The sequence below is a fragment of the Triturus cristatus genome, chromosome 11 (assembly GCF_964204655.1).
Source record: "Triturus cristatus chromosome 11, aTriCri1.1, whole genome shotgun sequence".
Taxonomy (NCBI): Eukaryota; Metazoa; Chordata; class Amphibia; order Caudata; family Salamandridae; genus Triturus; species Triturus cristatus.
The window spans coordinates 624,263,113-624,283,032 of NC_140594.1; the positions used below are offsets into that span (position 1 = coordinate 624,263,113).

General features: G+C 45.3%; 1 protein-coding gene across 2 annotated transcripts in view; it reads left to right on the top strand.

Annotated features, from left to right (window-relative positions):
• Positions 1 to 19,920, top strand: part of LOC146785184 (inositol polyphosphate-5-phosphatase A-like) — a 342,688-nt gene that overhangs the window by 97,647 nt on the left and 225,121 nt on the right. For both annotated transcript variants that reach the window (XM_085634048.1, XM_085634049.1), the window contains exons 3-4: positions 2,266 to 2,366; positions 14,289 to 14,376. In XM_085634048.1, the coding sequence (XP_085490174.1) occupies positions 2,266 to 2,366; positions 14,289 to 14,376 (189 nt within the window). The remainder of the gene's footprint in view (positions 1 to 2,265; positions 2,367 to 14,288; positions 14,377 to 19,920) is intronic.

The window sequence follows — 19,920 nt, forward strand, 5'->3', positions numbered from 1 at the left end:
ACCATCCCTAGTGTAGGTCCTGCAGGCACCAGAACATCCATCTTCTAGGCCACCTCCCTACAAGATAACATGCTTGGGGGAGTCCAACAAGGATAGAGACTGGTGGCGATTACCAGGAGGACCCACACTTGGGTTTACGCTCCATCACCATCATGGCCTAAGATTTGGAATTACTGACCACTGAAGCCATCACACCCCTGCCAGAGTGCACTGATGTGCTGATGACAGGAGCCTCTCCACCACCAAAGCTGGCCTGTCCATTGAGGCTTACGTTCTCAAATAAGTGGAGGAGATTTCGAAAGAAGTCAATCTCTTAGCCTGGGATTTCAAAGCAGTGGGCCACTGACAACTGGGCAGTCTGTATCTCTGTAACCCCTATTGCTCAGTCTGCTGTGATGGCAATTAAGTAATGTGTCTGGAGACTTGTGACAAGGAAATGTACTGGTCCGGTAGACTTCCCCAGAGACAGGCTAACACATGCGCCATCATGGCAAGCTATGGACTGCACCTGTGGCACAAGGTCATCTAGTACACTGCTATGTTCCTGGACTGCAATCAAAATGAGTATAAAATTGTGCCCCACCTACGAAAGGAAACTGTGTAACAAATGTTCCTGACGTTGAACCTTAGTTATCAGTGCTGCAGCTGGGAGCATCAACTCCCATCTGTGCATGTGTCTGCAGTCATGGCTCAAAGGCGCAGATTTTACACTGGAGGCCCATGAAAAGATGATCAATCTCCACATTAATGAGAAGCACCGGTCAGTGTCTTGACAGCTGAGTTCTTTAGCAGCAGTCCAAGACAGTCAACGCCAAATGTCTGATTGGGATCCAAGTGGTATTGCTGAAGTTTTCCCCTCTCTCCCTCCTAGCAAATGTCTGACTTCCAATCGATCAAGGCAAGGGTACCTTTCCCTCCAAGACCCGACTGGAGCTTTCTCTTTCCCCAAGACACCGGCGGGCAAAGAAGAGGTACTTTAGAGGGAAGAACAAGTTTGATTTGTCAGCCTCAACGAAATTCCCAATAACCTTCCCAGGGCCAACTACCTTCTGCTGCAGCATCTGAGGAGGCCCACTCCTTTGCAGTGAAGGTAAGCCTTTCTCTCCACGAACACCACTGGACCCAAATAACATGAATCCTCTAATTGGTGAACAAGGGTGATGTTGTACAGCTTCCACGACCGCTCCCACCCTGGCCACCATAGCCCGAGTCAGCATTCCAGGATATTTTGCAGGTAGTAACTAGGTCTGCCTTGACAAAAGGGTCAGGAATATTATGCCCACTGTTTCCTTCTAAGGAGGAAAGGAAAGGGATTGTATCCCATTGTAGACCAGACCTACCTAACTCAGTTCACCCCCCTATGGCAAATCTTTCTGCTGACAATGGCTCAGTTGCTGGTTGCTGTCCAAAACTATGACGCTTTGGTCAATGAACCTTCAGGATGTCTACTTCCATCATGTAACCTTCAAGGAAACCAGGAAGTACCATTATTTTACAGTTGAAACAAGCTCTACCGTAGAGGGCTCTATGTCACCATTATATGTGAAGCTGATTAACGGAGGACATGATATGCTCAGGACAAGTTAATAGAAAGGGTTGACTGCTGGGTCATCCTGGCACTTATTCTCTAATAAATAATTCACTGTGGCTCCCTCTTGCCCAACGCTCATACCTAATGAATACATCACAGTGTCTTCCTAAAAGACTGAATTCATAATTAATGTACATTGTATTGTGCCTCCCTCAGGCCCTACATCCATATCTAATGCACACATCATTGAATCTCCTAAAACCTGCCAGTAAGATGTGACGTGCACATAATTTTTACCCTGGACCCTGCACTCATACTCTAGGGAACCAATGTTTGTATCTCCAAAAGGCCCTGCGCACATTCCTTCTGTAGATATTGTGTTTGTCTTCCTCATACCCTGCACTCATATGTTATTGTGTTTCCCTCAGACCTTGCACTCGTTCTGTACTTCTGTCTCTGTCAAACCCTGCATTCCCATCCTAACATACTCATCATGGTGTCTTCTTCTGACCTGCCACTTGCATCATCATGTCTCCCTCAGATTCTGCCCCGTCTTCCCAATGCACTCATCATTTATCTCTCAGATCCTGCGCTCATACCTAATCACACTGAGACCCTGCACTGGCACCCATCCTTCATCCATCAGACCCTGAATTCTCACCTGAATACACGCATCATGGTATCCATTAGAACCTGCACTCTGACCCTGATCACCCCACATTTTGTCTTTTCAGACTTTGGACTTGCGCAGACCAGGATTCATCGCTCTGCATTGGCAGGAGGTCGGCGGCAAGAACTACAAGCAAAACATGCAGAGTGTGGAGACATTCATCAGGTAAAGCCATAATCCAAACAACCTTGTCCTCCCTCACTCCCTCTGTCTTTGAAGAATGCTCTTTTAGTTCCCCCCACACAGATGCTTTTTCTCTCTCACTTATGTCCTCGCTCTTTCTGTAAAGAGATAAAGAAGCTAAGCAAGGATGGGGCATTGTTTAGACTTGTGTAGCTGAACTCTTATTATCTCACCTGGTGATGAAAGTGAACAAAATACACTAGTAAACTTTTCCTCATCATAACTTAAGTTGGCTAGGCATGCTGTATATACCAAAACTGAAAGCCGAGGGTGGATGAGGTTAATTAGTATCCATAGTCAAGATGGCAGCTCACCCTGGCAACTCCATTGAGATCAAGATATCTGGCAAGACCTCCCTTGGAAATCCTACAAGGGCGGAAGGAACGAAACCATTGAGGAGTCATGTAGAAGTCTAACAGGAGCCGGAATCCCTGTGGAAATTGCCATTGTCCAGCCTGTCTGCCTGCTAGTCATTTACGCCTTCTAAAATCAGGACAGTGCATGGAGAGGTGAACCAGAAGCAGATAGGAGGTACAGCCCCCTACAGAAGCTCCCCCTGCACCTGAAGGTGCCAGATCAGATAGCTGATAAGATACTAGCACCAAGGGCACTCTGTAATTATAAGCAAAGGAGGACCCACTTATCCATTATTCATTGTAAGGGAAGAGGTGTTTGGTTGGAGGACCCTCTAAATATCTGTAACTGTCAACAAGCCCTCAAGCTTCGAACTAGCCTGGCACAACTAGCACTCAGCGTGTCCTTCCAGCAGCAAATGCTTTCTTTAAAAAAAAAGAAAATCTTTCTTGCTTTCTTTGTTTATTTCTTTCTTTTCTAAAGGGCTGTGTGGAACAAGCCACAATTGCTGCTTTATTATAGCTTTTAATTGGCAGATTAACACCCTTTATTTGAATGACATTTGTAAGAGCTAGTTTCATTAAATGTTCTTTACACATTTTCAGAAATAATGTCCAGTAACCTGCTTACCTGCAATTGATTGTACAATTACAAACATCTGTGATAATTTTACCTGGTAATACTGTTTACCTTACAGTAATCATCAGATATGTCACCGAAAGCTTTTGCCTGTCATAGATGAAATGCAGTAATAACAGGCGGGAAAAGGTTTCAACGTATTATTGTTAGTGTACCTGAAATGGTGGCTGATATTAATATTACTAGCCCAGCCATTTTCAAAGAATTAACTAAATTAGTTCATAATATTCCTTCTTGGTGCTGTTATGTGTTCCTGCTCAGTGTATAACCCATGCCCTTGCCTCTGCCAGGGTCCTTGTGTAGCTCCTTTTTGGAGCTGGCCTTGAATTACGACTTGGAGTCTGTCCTGAGCTTCCATAGAGGCCTAATACACGTGGCCTCCTGTGCTCCCTTTTCACCCCTCTCTGACTTGTGGAATAGATGTGCAGCTTCCAGCAAACTAAGTTGCTGGGCAGAAGGAGGATCAGTGAATGCACCTTAGTAAGTGGATTGTGGGCATGGGCTTGTATGTGAGTATATGAGCTTGCATCTTTGATGAGTCTTTCGATTTGTATGCATGTGCATATATGTCTGAGTATATATGCCTGAGTGTGTATATTTGCCAAAGCACATTTTCATTTGGCAAGGTGTGAGCCTGGTTTGTCTGTATGTTCATGTGTGTGTGTTCAAATAGGTATATGATACAAAATGGCACGGAGCTTCCGCAGGGACAAAGATGGCAGCTCCATAAATGAGCTCCTAGACCGGGACCCTCATTCTGCTCAACCTGCCCACCTGCAGCTGTAGTCTTTGAGGAATCGTTGCAGCTTATACTATGGGCACCAATTGATGCTCCAGACGAAGCGGTGGCGCCAAGCAGATCTGCCTCAACTCCCAGTTCTGACCTGTAAACACCCAAGATGGTGCCGGCCATGAGATTTTCCGAGGCCGGACCAACCCTGTTGGCCAAGCCAGCAGGGAACCCTTTGCCTGATCGTATAACTGTGTAGACAACTCTGGCTCCCGCCTTGGAGCTCATTGATGCCGTTTTCGGCTTTGCGGAAGGGCCCTCAAGACAAGCGGCACCTTGCTCCACCCATGCTGTCTGCAGAGGTTTTCTTGGCACCTCCTATTTCTCCCCCAGAGAGTGGAAAACAGCGGGGAGCTGCTACTGCTGGATCTGCAGGTGCATTCTCTAAAACCCTGATGTGACGGCTCAGGTTTGGCTTGAGTTAAGAGGGTCGCCCCAGGGTATATTTCGGTTCGAGCGATTGGTGCAAGATGACCACAATGATGCCCCAAAATGCAAGACTTGGAATGTGAACACCTCAACCTCTGTTACAAAGCTTTCAGCAACTGGGACCCAGGGGTGAACTCTCAGGTCACATTATCGATATGGCTGTCAGCCTCCCCAACAACCGCCCCAATCCCCTCCCCCCATGCCTGCTGCAAAAGCGGCATTCAGAGGTGGGAGCAGTGACCAGCTGCAAAAACAATAAATCAAGCTACCCAAAGCATTTCCATTAGCCTCAATGGCTCCTCCCAGCCACACACACTTGCCTATGCCGCCTAAAAAAACACCCAAAGAAAAGTTACAGGATTCTTTAAAGCTGCATGGGTCGCTTCAAGAGAGAAGAACCGGAGATGACGCAGGGTGGTGTTGGAGGGAGGACCACCGGGGAGTCAGGGGGCCCACTCCGGGGTACCTTCCTACCGCAAAGTTATAGCCGAGCGCCGCTGAAAAGCCTCCTAGGAGAAGTCTTTCTCCTATGGTCGTACTAGGCCCAGTAACACCACCACACAGGACTCCGTATCAGTTGCTTATCTAGGTACTTTATCAATAGTAGCACATTCGAAATATTTACAGGGGGATCGAGAGATCCAGAAAGAGTCTCAATGTCTTTGTAGGGACAGGGTAGCGGGACAGTCTTAGTACCAGCCTGGTACGGGGAAGCTCTGCGCCAGACCTTGCGTTGGGCCGAAGGTGGCTCCGGGGATCGGAGCGGCAGGTGCTGGTCTTAAAGCAGCTCGGACGTGGAGAGCCGCGACGGTGTCTGCAGGGCTCGGGTGGTAGTTCCGCTTGGGTCGAGCCGCGACACAGTCAGCAGGGCTCCGGTGGTAGGTCCGCTTCGGTCGAGCCGCGACGAGGTCAGCTGGGCTCTGATGTCAAGTTCATCAAGGTCGGGCCGCGACAGCGTCAGCAGGGCCCCAAAGGTTCGTGAAGGTCTTTAAGCACGGTGGAGCCGCGACGTAGTCAGCAGGGCTCAGAGCGTGGTTCCAGGATGAGTCTTTCTCCGTAGGGTCAGCCGCGATCTGATCAGCAGGGCTCTTGACTCCGGGATACAACTGCTGTCCTGTTGCAGGGTCGCCCCAGATATAGGTCTGGAGCCCTTTGATGTCCGGACCCTTGCGCCCGGGGGGCGGAGAGGCCGGGTCGGGAGCGGCCAGACGCTCAGCAGGAGAGGCGCCAGGCCCAGGAGAGCTGTGGGGCAATCGTACCTAGGTGTGGGAGGACGGTTGGGGGTCCCATCGATACTGCCCTCCGCCGGGAGTGGGGAAGTGTTCACGTGGTACCCCCTGGCCAGTTGTTGGTGCCTTGATGTCGGGGCTTGCTGGGGCCGAGGCCGGGTTGAGCGGGGTCACGTAGGCTGGTGCGCAGAGTCACGTACAAACCAAAATGGAGGAGCCCCGAGGTGCAGGGGACCTCGTGCGGCTTGGCGAGGGGGAACAGGACCACGCCACGAGGCCGGCTCCAACAGGTGGTCAATTGACAAGAACGTCGCCAAGGCATTGATGAAGGTGGAACTTCTTGTGTGCCTTAAAACTTTCAAGTCTGAGCCCCAGAAAGAGCTTAAAGTCAACACTGCAGTGGAACTGAATGCCCTTAAATCTGACTTAGGAGAGAAGATTGCCACTCCATGGACAGACATGGATTCAGCATTTTCCAGGGTCTTGGAAGCAGAAGGCAAATAGACTATCTTCAGGAGAAAACTTCGATGCTAATGGACAAATGTGTATGCTTATTCACTCAGAATAATGCTAGTACTAGAATGATTGAAAATGTTGAAAACCGTTCTTGAAGAGACAATACACAAGTATGTGGACTACGTGAAGGTGCAGAGGGCAAAAACTTGGAACCTTTATTTACATGCCTTTTCGCTGCACTCTTGGGAGATACCCTGACCCAAATCATACTCAACAGGGTTCATCGAGTGGGCTTCCGCAGGACTGAAGAAATGAACAAGCCACATGATATATTTTCAAATTTGCTACAGATGTAAAGAAAATATCCTGGAAGCAGCAGGGTCGCAAAAACAAATTCAGCATCAAGGCCACACCTGTTCGGTGTCTCAAGCCATCATCCCAGCGACTCTTCTTCGGCGACAACAATTCCAACCCATCGCAGAGCACTTACAGAAAAATAAAATTCAATATTACTGTCTCTACCCCTTTGTCGTAGCCTTCAAGTACAACAGCAAAACTCACTAGGTCTCTGAATTGCCAAAGCCTGCCCGCATCCTAGGAATTTCTATAGATACCATGGAAACAAGTTCATGCGATTCGCTGACTTCGCAGTTAGGGGATCGTCTACGAATGTCTGGGCCCTGGCTCACTCTGCGACCTCAACGATTCCGAGGCTCAAGAAAAGACAGAATCCCGACGAAGCCAGATTTCAAGGATGATGAACCAAATTAGGACTGACTCATTCATACGGAGCCAGGCCGTGACCACAATCCTGACACTTCAACCACTATGTATATTATGTTTGCTGGAATTCTATAAGATGACAGGCCTGAACGTAGGCCTATTAATCCTCCGGATATCCCGGACATAACCCACAGATATACCCAACTCCAGAACATCGGTGTACACACAAAACCCCTGGAAAGTGGGATGGGAACCGGTCAGAAAGACATGGGCCCTCTGTGCACAGTGAAACAACTTTGTTACTGTTCTTGTTCACTATGTTTTTCTGTTTTTGCATTGGTTTTTCATGGAGTGGAATGGAAGAGATATCGGTGACACTACAGCAGTCAATCAAACCACTCAAAATGTTCAACACCTACCTATTGCACTTCATCACCTTGTGGGCTACTCTTGGGATTGGGGCGGCATATACAGCATAAAATCACACACCCTACCCATTTATCATCATCAAGATTCAGTCCCTAAATGTCAAATGGCTTGATGCCCCTAATAAGGGCTCTAAGATTTGGCAATTCGTGACAGTATGGCATTGACGTAATTGCTTTACTTGAATTGCACCTGTAACACAGCAAGGGAAAAAAATTAAACAGAAGCTATATCCACTTGATTTCTATTCTTCTGGTAACAGCAAGTACATTGGAGTACCCCTTTTCGCTCAAAGGATTTTCCCTTTCTTTGCTCTTACAGTAAAAAAGATAAAGAGGGTAGATACCTCTTTGCGATAGGCACTGAAGAGGGAACCCACCTCAGTATAACAGTGGTATATGCCCCAGCGTGTGCCAAGACGACGTGACAGCTTAGCAGGCTTTGCTGCAGAGATTATTGTGCTTTTAGGAGATTTTAACTTGGTCTGGAAACTTAGGGGGATTTTCACGAAACTCTAGAATGAATTATGAGACCTGGGCTTACACGATGTCTGGTGAGAACACCACAAGAAGGAACAGGACTGTATGTTCTTCGCACATGTGCATAGGACGTACTCCAGAACTGGTTACATATTTTTGAGCTCCTCACTACTCTCATGGTCCATACACTCAACCATAGGTACTATCAATATCTCTGATCATGCCCACATTGGGGTAAAGAACTGCTTGGGAGATTTCCCCAAACGGTGGCCCAGATGGATTTTTCATACTTGCCTGCTGATCCAGTCCTTAAGGAGGAGCTCAAAACGCACATCACAGCATATATTACCAGAACAATTACACCAATTAGATATTTGAGTCTCATCTCTGACACGTATTTAAGGCAGTCCTCACAGTCTCGATTAGCAAATATGCCTAACTTAAGAGACATAGGGCCTGATTCACAAAGGTAAAATTAGACCAAAAATCTAAGTTTTGACCTGAAGTGGCATCATACCAGCCTACTGCCCATGGATGTAAAGGTTTTCACAAACATCTTAGCAACTCTTCTTGAAAATATTTACCCTGACCAATCCGGTTTCATCTAAAATCGTCAAACACACGGTAACCTCAGAAGAGTAGTCCACCTGGTGGAAAAGGCCAAGCAAAAGTCAGTACCAGCTATTCTGGTTACATTAGATGCAGAAAAGTCTTTCGACCGGGTAGACTGGGGGCCATGTTTAGCCCCAATTTTACTGTTTGGCCTTGGTCGGATATCAAGCTGCCTTCACAATGATAGTAGTAGTAAAGTTGGACTTTTGGTTTTTCATGGTTTTTCTAGTCAGTTGGAGGCCCTCACATTGCTCAAGGGAACGTGTTGAACGTGAACAAATCTGACTAGAAAAACTGTGCTATACTCAATTAATGGGTCTATGTATCGATGGTTTTTCTGCCTTAAGGTGGTTTCTATTGTCATTACGCCCTCTGTTCCAGCTGTAACAGTTCTCTTCCACAGGGAGGGGTGAAGGAGATGGGCATTGAGGTATACTCTATTTGTTTTCTCTGGTATTTTTCCCTTTCCTATTTTTCATATTCTGTATTTACCACTAGACTTTTGTAGCACAGAAACACTTGATGCAATCCAGTACAATGCTGGTCTGTTTATATGTTGTCTCTGTATTTTAAATGGTGAATGTTTCTCAATAAATATTGTTTAAGACATAAAATAGGTATAGTAAATATGCAGTAAATCCCCCTGGTGTCCTACCCTGGTATATTAACTTAGTCAGATGTATATAATAAAATCAATTGTTGGCAAGGATATCTATGGTTCTGTGCAAGCTCACCTACAGGACTGGTGCGCCACCTAGTCGATACATTAAAATTCTTAAAGGTTCTTTTCGTAGGGAGCCATATATTATGATTTAATCAACAAATAGGCTAGAACACAGATTCAGCTCACATTTCAATCTAATATATTTTCATAAGCTGCCATAGCGCGTTTTTTCAACAGTATGTATATTTTATACTGCAAACATATTTTTCCAGTGTTACCAAACCATTAAACAAGCGTAAATAAAATATTCTAATAGGTAGAACATATATCATCAGATGTGGTCAGCCAACATGTGTTTCGCGTCTTACACTCACCGCTTCTTCAAGGTTGATATCATAAACACAAAAAGCTCTTTAAGTCAATTACATTCTTCTCGTTTATGCTAAAATTACATAAGCTCAAACAGTGTCATTAACACAACACATTACAAAAAGAAACAACAAGACCTAACCAACAGATAAGCCCATGGTTATTTACAGTCAAATTCTCTGTTCATAGACATCAGCCAATAACACAATACATTCTTTTCTTGTGTCTTTAAGAATTTTTTGACCTAACGCATATATGTCTGTATATTCCTTAAGAGGACAAATGTGATCATGATTCATACATTATTTTTAAAATCCTATTTATTGACACTCAAAACCCCATTACATTTCTGGTTCCACTCACCTAAAATGTTACACTTAGCATCCTTTCTGTGAATAATAATAGCTTTCATAAACGATTGTGGTTGAAAGAACTGTGATTCGGGAACACACTGAAAAACACCACCAGAATCCTCAATACTTAAAAAAACATTGACATCAGGAAATCCTATTAATACCATTCCTGGGCCAGACCATACCTGGGCCAGATAGCACGCACTTCCTTGGTCTGCGTCATGGTGCACTTTTAACTGGCCGTGCTGGATGCAGACCGGACCAGTGAGTTTTATCACAGTGAATACACAGTTTCCAGTGCAGGCGTGAAACTGTGGTTGTACTGGGAAAAGTGCATTAGCGAAAGGTGAAGCTGCGTTGAAGCAGCAGGTCTGTCCTGTCTTTCACTTTTCAGGTGGCAACCCAGTCTGTGTTTTAAAGGAGGGGCTGCCCTGGACAGGCAGCTGCAGTAAGTGGGTACACCCACCTGCAGGTGGATATTTGTGGGATCCCTTTCCTTATTTCCCAGTGGCGCTCTTGAGGGCTCACTGAGTGTGCGCTGCCTCTGTATGGTGCACTAGCAGTGCACCTCCCGGAACCTCTCTGCCTCTGCACCAGCATTTGCACCACAGCCAGGGGCAAAGGGAAAGCATTTCCTTATTGCAAGGAGCCTTGCCCCACTGCAAATGAGGGAGTGCCTCCTTGAGTTTGCAGCACCTGTGCACTACAGAAGTGACCCGAAAGCATCTGCCTCCCCTTCTGTAATGCCAAAGCACCTGGGGGATGGGTGAGGCTTCTCTAAAAGCAGACACACGCCTTTTGCATCCCCAGGATACTTTTAATAATGGAACCCCTGGTATCTACCTAGCTACAAAGATGCTACCTCTGGTTTTTCCTCTTATTGCTTAGAGCACAAGCTGTGCACTCTCACACTAACTACTCAACACCACTCTCAACTCCAAGTTACCTAGCTCAATCTTTTCTGCTTGAGGATCGACCCCAGCTAATCTTAAAGGACCAATTCCAGAAATTGATTTTCATAGTCACAATGGAGGTGTAACACAGGCTCCAGTCCTGATGTCAGCTTGCCCGCTGACAGCTCTTGTTCAATGCACTGCTGGGCCTTCGACTATATTGGCTCTTGTAGACAACATCTCACAATCATGTTTTTCACCAATTCCAATTTCACATCCTCCATGCATTTGTTCTCCGATATTCATTTGTAATATGTTATTTTACTGCCTCCTCCACATATTCTACCAATTCGCCAACCTCAAAAGTGTCTTCTAAACCCCTCTTCTAGTCTTCCATCACATAGACCTTTATTGACAATAGCTGGATATTCATGCTGAGTATAGGATGTTGCCGTGTCTTTCTTTTGTTCCTGTACGTTTCATCCAGTACAAGCGTTTAGAGATCTAGGGGTGATCTTTGATGAGGATCTCATCTTTCTCTCACATGCCAACAAGGTGGCAGCTTCCTATTTTTACTATCTGAAGATCCTAAGGAAAATCCTTCCGTAAAATTCTAAATCGGCTCATTATTCAACATCGAAGCAATAATAGGTTCTCCTCATGACTATGCCAATGCACTGTGCCTGGAATCACCATCATATGTACTGCAGTGACTTCAGCTAGAACAAAACTGTGCTGCCCACCTTTTGCTGGGCCTTCTTTAAGCAAGCTCATATTTCCAGATATCTTTGGGCTTTGTATGACTTATGAACAACAAACGAGTTACCTTTAAAAGTCTGTGTATTGGTTTCAAAGTACTTTGTGGTCAGGCCCAGAATGTATTAAAACTTTACTCTCCTGGTATTCCCCAGGAAGAGCATTGCAGCCCTCATCAGCGTACCTATTAACCATCTCAAAGATTAAAAAAAAAACAGGCAAGGAAGTAGATATTTTGCTTCTCAGGCAGCTGTCAATTGGAACTCCCTGCCTTTGGATTTAAGAAGGGAAACTTACCTGTTTAAGTTTAGGAACATCTCAGAACTTGGTTATTAATTCTAATTCTGTTACGTATTTGTTTGTACTTCCCAGCATCAGGACGCCTTTAGGTAATAACGCGCTTAATAAAAATAAAAAATGCAATAGAGTACAATCCTCTGCATCTCATGCACCAGCCTTCCTGTGTGAGTTATCATCGAACCCCTGATGCTTTGACTGCCAGCTCCTTCTTTTCATCAATTTCCATACGGAAACAAAACATCTTAGTAGTTATCCAGAAATGTATTTGGCTGCACTGATGAAAAGTAGATACATAGGAAACCTTTAACTTGCAGATTTTTTGTTGGAATCATTGTATGTGGCTTGAAATGGAGTGATTGTTACCTACGTGAATTATCCGTGCTCACACCCAACTGGAGATCCCTCACCGACAGTATTTATTTCCAATACATTGTGACAAAACTCAATGGGTGTCACAAAGTTGATGTTTGAAAATGCATGCTCCATTCAGGACCCTTATTTCAAATAATCTGTGTTGACAATGCTTTACATGTTCTCATCGCTACTTACCTCTGAGATCTAAGTCTGTAAAATCAATGTAACTCCAGGCATGCATAAGATGTAAGAACCTTTAGAGTCTCTGTAAAGTGAGTGCTATAGGGTTCGAGTCTGAGATGTCTGCTAACCCTACGGTCTCAGATTGTGAGATGTGTGTAATTAATCATTTTCTCATGGCGCCTTTGCTAAGTAGATTCTCTTTTATATTATATGATTGAGAATCTACTTGGAGGGGAACAGAATGGAGAAATGAAGGAAGTCAATGTTAGAACTGAAGAAAGATGATATGTGCATCTTTAAAAGATGATAGGCTCTGTCAAAACCACAAACCTGGATATTATACCTGCCCGTAAAACAAATTTTGTGGGTAAATTGTACAGAAAAAAATGCATTGTTTTGAACTAGTGTTTTTAAATGGTTTTGTTTGGAGAGGGTTGAGAGGAAGTAAACTCTCCTCCTCAATTTTCCTGTGGAGGGTTGGGTTTGTTTGGCAAGCCAAATAGTGGAATATTTCATGAGTACTCTTTCAAAACTACCTGAAAACCCCTCATCAAATTTAGTTGAATTCTAAATTACATGATTGAGATCAGGCGCGCAACGCCCATTGGGCTCAAAGGGCTTCAGCCCCCCTCTGTCGTGTGTGTCAGCTTGGGCTGAGACAGCTTCCCAGGCACACACACAGCCGCACCCGAGTACTTCACAGGTCTTTAAAAGACTATTTACTTGTTAATGAGGATTTGTTGTTCTTTCACCCCTTGTTAGAGCCCTGCATCTTCACTCAGCTGATTGCTGGAAGAATTAGCTCCCCCCGAAATTTTTATTAGCCCCCCCCCCCCGAAATTTGTCTCTAGTTGCACCTCTGATTGAGATGCATTTACAAACTGAAACATTTTCTAGGTTGAATGTGGCAAAAGAAGTGGACGACATCAGTCTTGCGCACTCTGCATTTATGGATGGTGTTTAGGCCCCCGATTTACAAAGGTCACCGCCTGTCCCTGCTCATTTGTATCTCCTGCATACTTTTGGAGAATGTCATCTGATTACCAGGATGGGTGGACAGGTTACAATGAGATTTTCAGGTTTGTGAGCCTTAAGGTCAGCCAGGTCTGGTTTCAGACGCGTCAGGGCAACCTGCCTACCTATGCTGCTCCCTAATTAGGTGTTCTTCTTTGGTTCAAGCCATAGATGAACATCAGTGAAAAGCTTTCTGAGACGCAAACAGACTGTAGGTGCCTACCGTTGCACAGGCGTTCTTCTGTCCCAAACTAATATTTCTACAGACCTGAACACAGCATAGGACCGCAGGGGTCTGGTACCCCAAACAGATCAGCTGAACGTGGACTGTCTGTGTCAGACATGAAGAAGTTTGAGCCCTAGAGCCAACAGTAGGCTTTTTGGCAGTTCTTAGCGCGTCTTGCCGTTGGATACATTGTAATGCAGTGCAATCCACTCCATCAAGCATCATTATGATTCGAGGGTGGAGCTGTGTTCTCCCTTCACCAGGACTCCGAGTAGTTCTGTTCCCTTCCAGCACCATGGTTGGTAAAGTGGAGCACCACTGATCTCATGCTTGATGGTAGTGCAATGTGTAGCTGGCCTTGTGGTTTGATGGTGCTGCTGAGTGTGCCAACGAAGAGGTGATTGATTGAAATGCTTTGATTGTGGTGCCAGATTGTGAGCTTTCCGGAAGTTGTTTGTATGTCATTCCTGTGTATCTTGCACACACCCTTCCAGTGGGCTGGCAGGGTGCTTGTAGGTTTGGCAGGCAGGTCCTGTACTGGAGGGAAAGTGCTGTTGGGTCGTCTTGGGCTGTTATTCTTTTCCGCTCCGATGTCCATTTCAGAAGAGCGGATCATGCTATACCTTTTCTGTGAGGTTCTTGCTTTGCATTACAGGACGATGGTGCAGAGCCCAGGCTTCTCAGAGTATGACCGCTCCCGGAGCTACATCGACAGCAACTTTGACGATACCAGCGGCTTCACAGTGAGTACAACAGCAACAGTCTGGTTTCTGGCTACCACCACACACCTTCCTCCCTTGCATCTGACCCATTTCCCTTGAATCATCTGGAATCCGGCACACACATACCTACTTATACTGGTGCCTCTGCTGCCTGACCTGCCTTCTTCACATCATTCCCTCACTCCATCCACTGGTATCTCACAATTACACACGCATTCCTGCCCTTCTCTGACCTTCCTTTTCCTAAGCAGTTCAGCTGGGGACCAACAGGGATCCGTGTCTTCAGAGTGAGCCCTTCTCCATGACCACCCTGCCCATGCCTAAAGCGTACCCTCCCTAATGCCTAAACCGAACAGCCCTTACATCTAACTTTTCTGGAGACCGGGCGCACAGGCATGTGATATTGTGTGGAAACCCTCCTCATATGCTTCAGGCATCACTACCCTGGATTGGCACCCCAGGTAGAAGCCCTCGGTTGCCACAAACAATGCAAAACTGGACCCAAATGGTCTGTCACTGCTTTGCCCATTGGACCCCTCAACAGGGCACTTTACCGGAGATCCTCTTATAATCACCAAAGGAGGACTGGGAAAGATAGTGTGTCCCAGTTGGTAAGTGAGAAGATTGGAAAAAGGAGCTCGCAGGGGACGTTGGGTATTGTAGCGCCACCCCGAGGAGCAAGCCTAATGAGGAAGCATGCCACGTTCGGGTGGGTGAGGGCACTCGCTCCTACGAGCAAACACGTCCAGTGACTATTACCAGACCCCAATCGAGAGTCTGATTAGTCAGTGTGGAACAGTATACCCTAATTTATACTAAATGATTTCAGAGGAGTCTGTATACTATACCAGAATTCTCCTTGTCCTTCCAACTTTATAGGATTAGAGGGAATGGACAAACTGGCCCTTTTCAAACAAAAAAAGTTAAAGACAAAGAAAGACAAAAACTGATCTCCACAGACCACTCAGAAAAAATGAAAGACCTCAGCCTAACAGTGTGCGCATGGCGCAAAAATCCCTAAGAAATGAACTTTTAACTTTATGCAGTAAGCACAAAGAATACACTAAACTCATTATAGAAGCAAAGCCAACTTTATCGAATCAGAACTTGACGCCTTAATAAATCATCCAAGAAAAACTGTTTGCCTTCATCCGGAATCTTACCAGCCCACACGAGGACCATGTCATAACGAATACCAAAGAGTCATAAAAAGGATCAAGCTTTCTCTGGATTTAGCAACTGACCCTATTCCAATTAAACAACTAACCTGCAAACTCCCACTTAGATGGTCGAGCTTCAAGGAAATAATTCAGTCTAATGTCATCACCAGCCTAAAACCTTCCAGTCACTTTTTGGACTACATCCTCTCCAGAATACTCATTACCGCCTCTTTGTCACCCCGCCTGACCAGGGCGAAAAGTGACTCTTTTTCACAAAGAATTGTCCCTGAGAGCCGCAAAGTGGCCGGATCATAGCTTTCCTCAAAAAACCTAACGCTGACCCTGAGGGTCTGAACCCCTACCAGCCACTATCCAAGAGCCCACTCATAGCTAGAATCATGGAAAGCTGCATGGAGAAACAACTGAAAATCACCATTGAAGAAAACCACCTGTTTGATCCCAACCAATCTGGATTCAGAAATGGGTGTAGCACAGAATCTGCAATGCCGCACTTAATTGATGACATACTGCCAATTTTAGACAATGGAGAACCCTGCCTGCTTATTCTCCTGGGCTTGTCTGCAGTGTTCAGTACTGTCAGCCATGTCTCTATTCTACAAAGTTGAAGGAATAGATGGGTCTGGAGGGCTCAGATATATCTTGGTTTGAGTATCACCTCTCCAGTCGTTCTCAATACGATAGGCTGGCAACTGACATCTCAGCCCCCACACTCCTTGAACAAGGGGTCCCTCTAGGCGCCAAACTTTTCTCCTAGCCTGCTCAACTTATACATAGATCTCCTAACCACTCTCCTCAGCAATCCAAACATGTTTTTCAATTTATATGCCGATGACACCCAATTATGAATAAAGGCAGTGCTTAATTTGAGCCGGTGGTTTCCGGTGCTCGTCACCAGAACATAATTGTCAATACGGCACCTTTGATAGTCTGGCACATGGTGGTGCCGTTTGTCTAAGTTAGAGATGAACACAACAACAGTTGTTCACAAAAATCAATATATATTAAAATGACTAATATATGCTGCCCAAGCCATTTCTACAAATGTAGGGGCCTGGAATAGTCTGAATTGTCACACTTGTAGGGTGTGATGGTCAGTAGTTGTATTGGTTCTATCATTGACGGTGCTGGCAGGGGCAGGGGTTAGTGCGAGCTGCAGTGGCCTCCTGACAAGAGCCCTGGCCCTTTTTATTTTTACAAATTAAGCACTGCTTGAAGGGCTCCTCCACTGATGACATAGCGGCACTGGGAAGAATAATGAAGGAGTTACAAACAAGGATGACAAAACACCTTAAAATAATCCCACACTAGACGGAATTCCTTCTCACCTCCCCTCGTCCCTATCCCTATCCCTATACAAACTTGTTTAGACACATCAAACATTCTGGATTGTAAACCATTGTTGGGACTGGGAAATCTCTAAGCTTCACCATGTACAAGAACCTAAACACACATCAAAACCCTAGGACTGCGCAACTCCAAAACACTTGTATCAAAGATCAAACCCTTCATTCCAGCCGAAGGTTTCAAGACCAGAGTCCAGTCCCCAGTCCTCACAAATGTGACTATGGTAATGACCATCTGACCGACATTCCCAATATTCACCTCACTGCTAAGAACCGCACTCAACTTGGCAGCCTGCCTGGTATCTGGCTTCAGAAAATATGCTCACGCCTCAACCAGGCTGATCATTCTTAATCGGCTCCTCCAGTGCCGGACTAAACACTGTGGAGGCCCCGAGGCAGTCGAAATCCCCCCCCCCCCCCCCCCCCCACGGAAATCATCTCCTAAAACGCACTACACCTGATTTTTTTTTACAAACTGACAGCTGCCAGTATATGAGTTTAGGATTGGGGCCCATAGGCCAGTGCCTATTTTGCAGATTTGGTAATCCGGAACTGGGCTCCTCTTTGAAGCCAAAAGCCAGTTTAGAATAGAGTTTTTCATCCACAAAGCTCTCGACCGAGAGACTCGAAATGATCCACCGTGCGAACTAATCATATCGGGCGGATCCCGAGAACTTACAAGTTCAGACTTGATCCGTCGTCTTCGAAGAATCCCATAGGCTGATTCAGTCCTTTGTCGGGCAGCCCACCAAGGATCTGAAGCTCTGTCCCCCATCTCTAAGAACCACCCCTCTAACACCATCTTCAGGAAATACTTTCAAACAATTCTCTTTCTTTCCTACTTCGCCCATGATCAACCGCCATTAAGATACTAGACTACCGACCTTGGATCTGGGAAACCAAGGTTCGCGTCCACATCCTGTGATTCTGGGCAAATCACTTAATCTCCCCGTGCCTACCAAAAACATGAATGTGTCCTTGTGTAACGTAACTGGTGCTTGTGTAAAGCGCTCCAATACCTCAGGGTCGAGTTTGCGCTATATGAATCTATTTAAAAAAAATAAAAAAAATACTCCTAGCTAGTCTGCACTTAGATACCAGTAGTTAGTCTGCGCCTGGATACCCTCAGGGGTGACAAGCAGCGCTCTAGAAATCTACTGATTGATTGGTAGTCGCTTGCAGAAGGTGAGGAAGCATCGGATGAATCACAGAGGACAGACTAAATTACTCTGATCCTCTATGATCCAACCGAATATCATTCTTTGTCCCTGGTTTCTTTTGTCCCACTTTCAGATTCCATAATTGTCATCCTTATACTGCATAATCTCACCCCTCCTCCCCAGTAAGGACAGCTCATTTCCCTAAACCTTCTTAGTCACTATATCAAATTCATGATGTAAAGCGCTGTGATAAAGATGGTTCTGGTTGACGCCACATAAAACCGCAACTAAACAATGGTGTGAAAACAGTAGGATCGACTAAATAACATGACAAATGTTTTTTAATAACTTAGTTAATGTAAATTTAAGGTAGACTTTTATGAAGTCCCAAAAGCCTATTCAATATATCACTTGAATTGGTCCCATAAAAGGTATTATCAATCATCTTCACGAAGTCTATATTTAGGTTAGTAACACAATGGACCACCAGATGGCGGTATTGCTCAAGAAGGACAAACCCTGCAGCTCGCTCACCAGAAAAAAATGGAAGTGCGTTTCTTTGATTTATGTATACTTCTAAAATATGCATAGTATTTTGCAATTGCATTTATAAAGTGCTTAGTACCCCCGAGGAGGCGTTGAAGCGCTTTTTGGCTAATAGCACGCTACGGCGGGCCAAGTGTTAGAAATTAGTACAATGATTACTTATAATTTGAATAAATCAACGATTGTGGTATTCGCATTAGTTAATAATCTAATGATCTTGTGGCCGAAGTTTATTGTTTTTAGCCTTGCAGCCTAGTCCAGAGTTTGGTCAATTGTTAACAGTGCGAGTGATTGTGGATGTGGAGGGGATTAGTTGAATTAGGGTTGAGTTGAAGTTAGGGACTGGAAAGTTACTTTAGGGGTTCAGTGAAATTACATTGTTACATAGTGGGGGTAATAGTCAGAGCGGAAGTATATATGCTGATGAAGACAGTTTGGAAGATGTGTGGATGGATTAGCGAAGATTGGTAGATTGTGTGCAGTGGGGAGAATACAGGGGCCAAAACAATCTCTCTTAGCAAAGGATGATTTATAGGACTGGAGCAGATAGATTAGACCAAGGCGAGTCAGATGAGGGAAAGGGATTGCTCAGATTCGGTATCTGCTTTGTAAAGAGGTGTCTGCTGTGTTCATTGAAGTGGGATCTAGTCAGCTTCGTCTCCTTGACGGTTGATGCTAAGTAAGTAGTAACAGAATGACTTAGACAAGCAATGATCCTTGCTAGGAGGCATTTAGCAATACAAGTGACACAAGCAGGAGCTGGCTGCATGGCTGGACTGGAAACCAAAAGTAGCACTTAAGATATGGGCCAGTATGCTGCCATTCTTGCACATTTTCATCATATTCTTCCTTTCCCCCCATATTCCTTCCCATATTTGACCTTTTTATGTTCTCCCATCCTTTCCCTGGTTCCCTCTCCTCAATCTTGCTCTTACCAGAACATCTCTGTGACTTCCACTCTCGCCTCTCCTTTCCTTTCTTCTGCACCCTTCTCACTAGTGATCATGCCGTTTCTTCGTTCTTACTTCGATTTTAGTCTTCCCCCTTTCTCTTCTGTTTTTCCTTGTTCTCCTTACTTTCTTCCATCATTTCCTTACTGTGTGACCCTTTACACCTTTTCTCTCCATTCTTCGCTGTTTCTTCTCCTCTCTTCTTCCATCTCCTTCATTGTCCTCCCTCCAAATTCCCCCTTCCCCTCCTCTTTTTTCCCTTTTATTCCAAAACCTCCATTCTTCCCGTGCATCTTTCTTTTCCTCCCTCTACTCCAGAGGTCTTCAAACGTTTTTGCTCCAAGCCCCCTTAAGCAAAATGTTTTGATGCTGGCCCCCCTTCAAA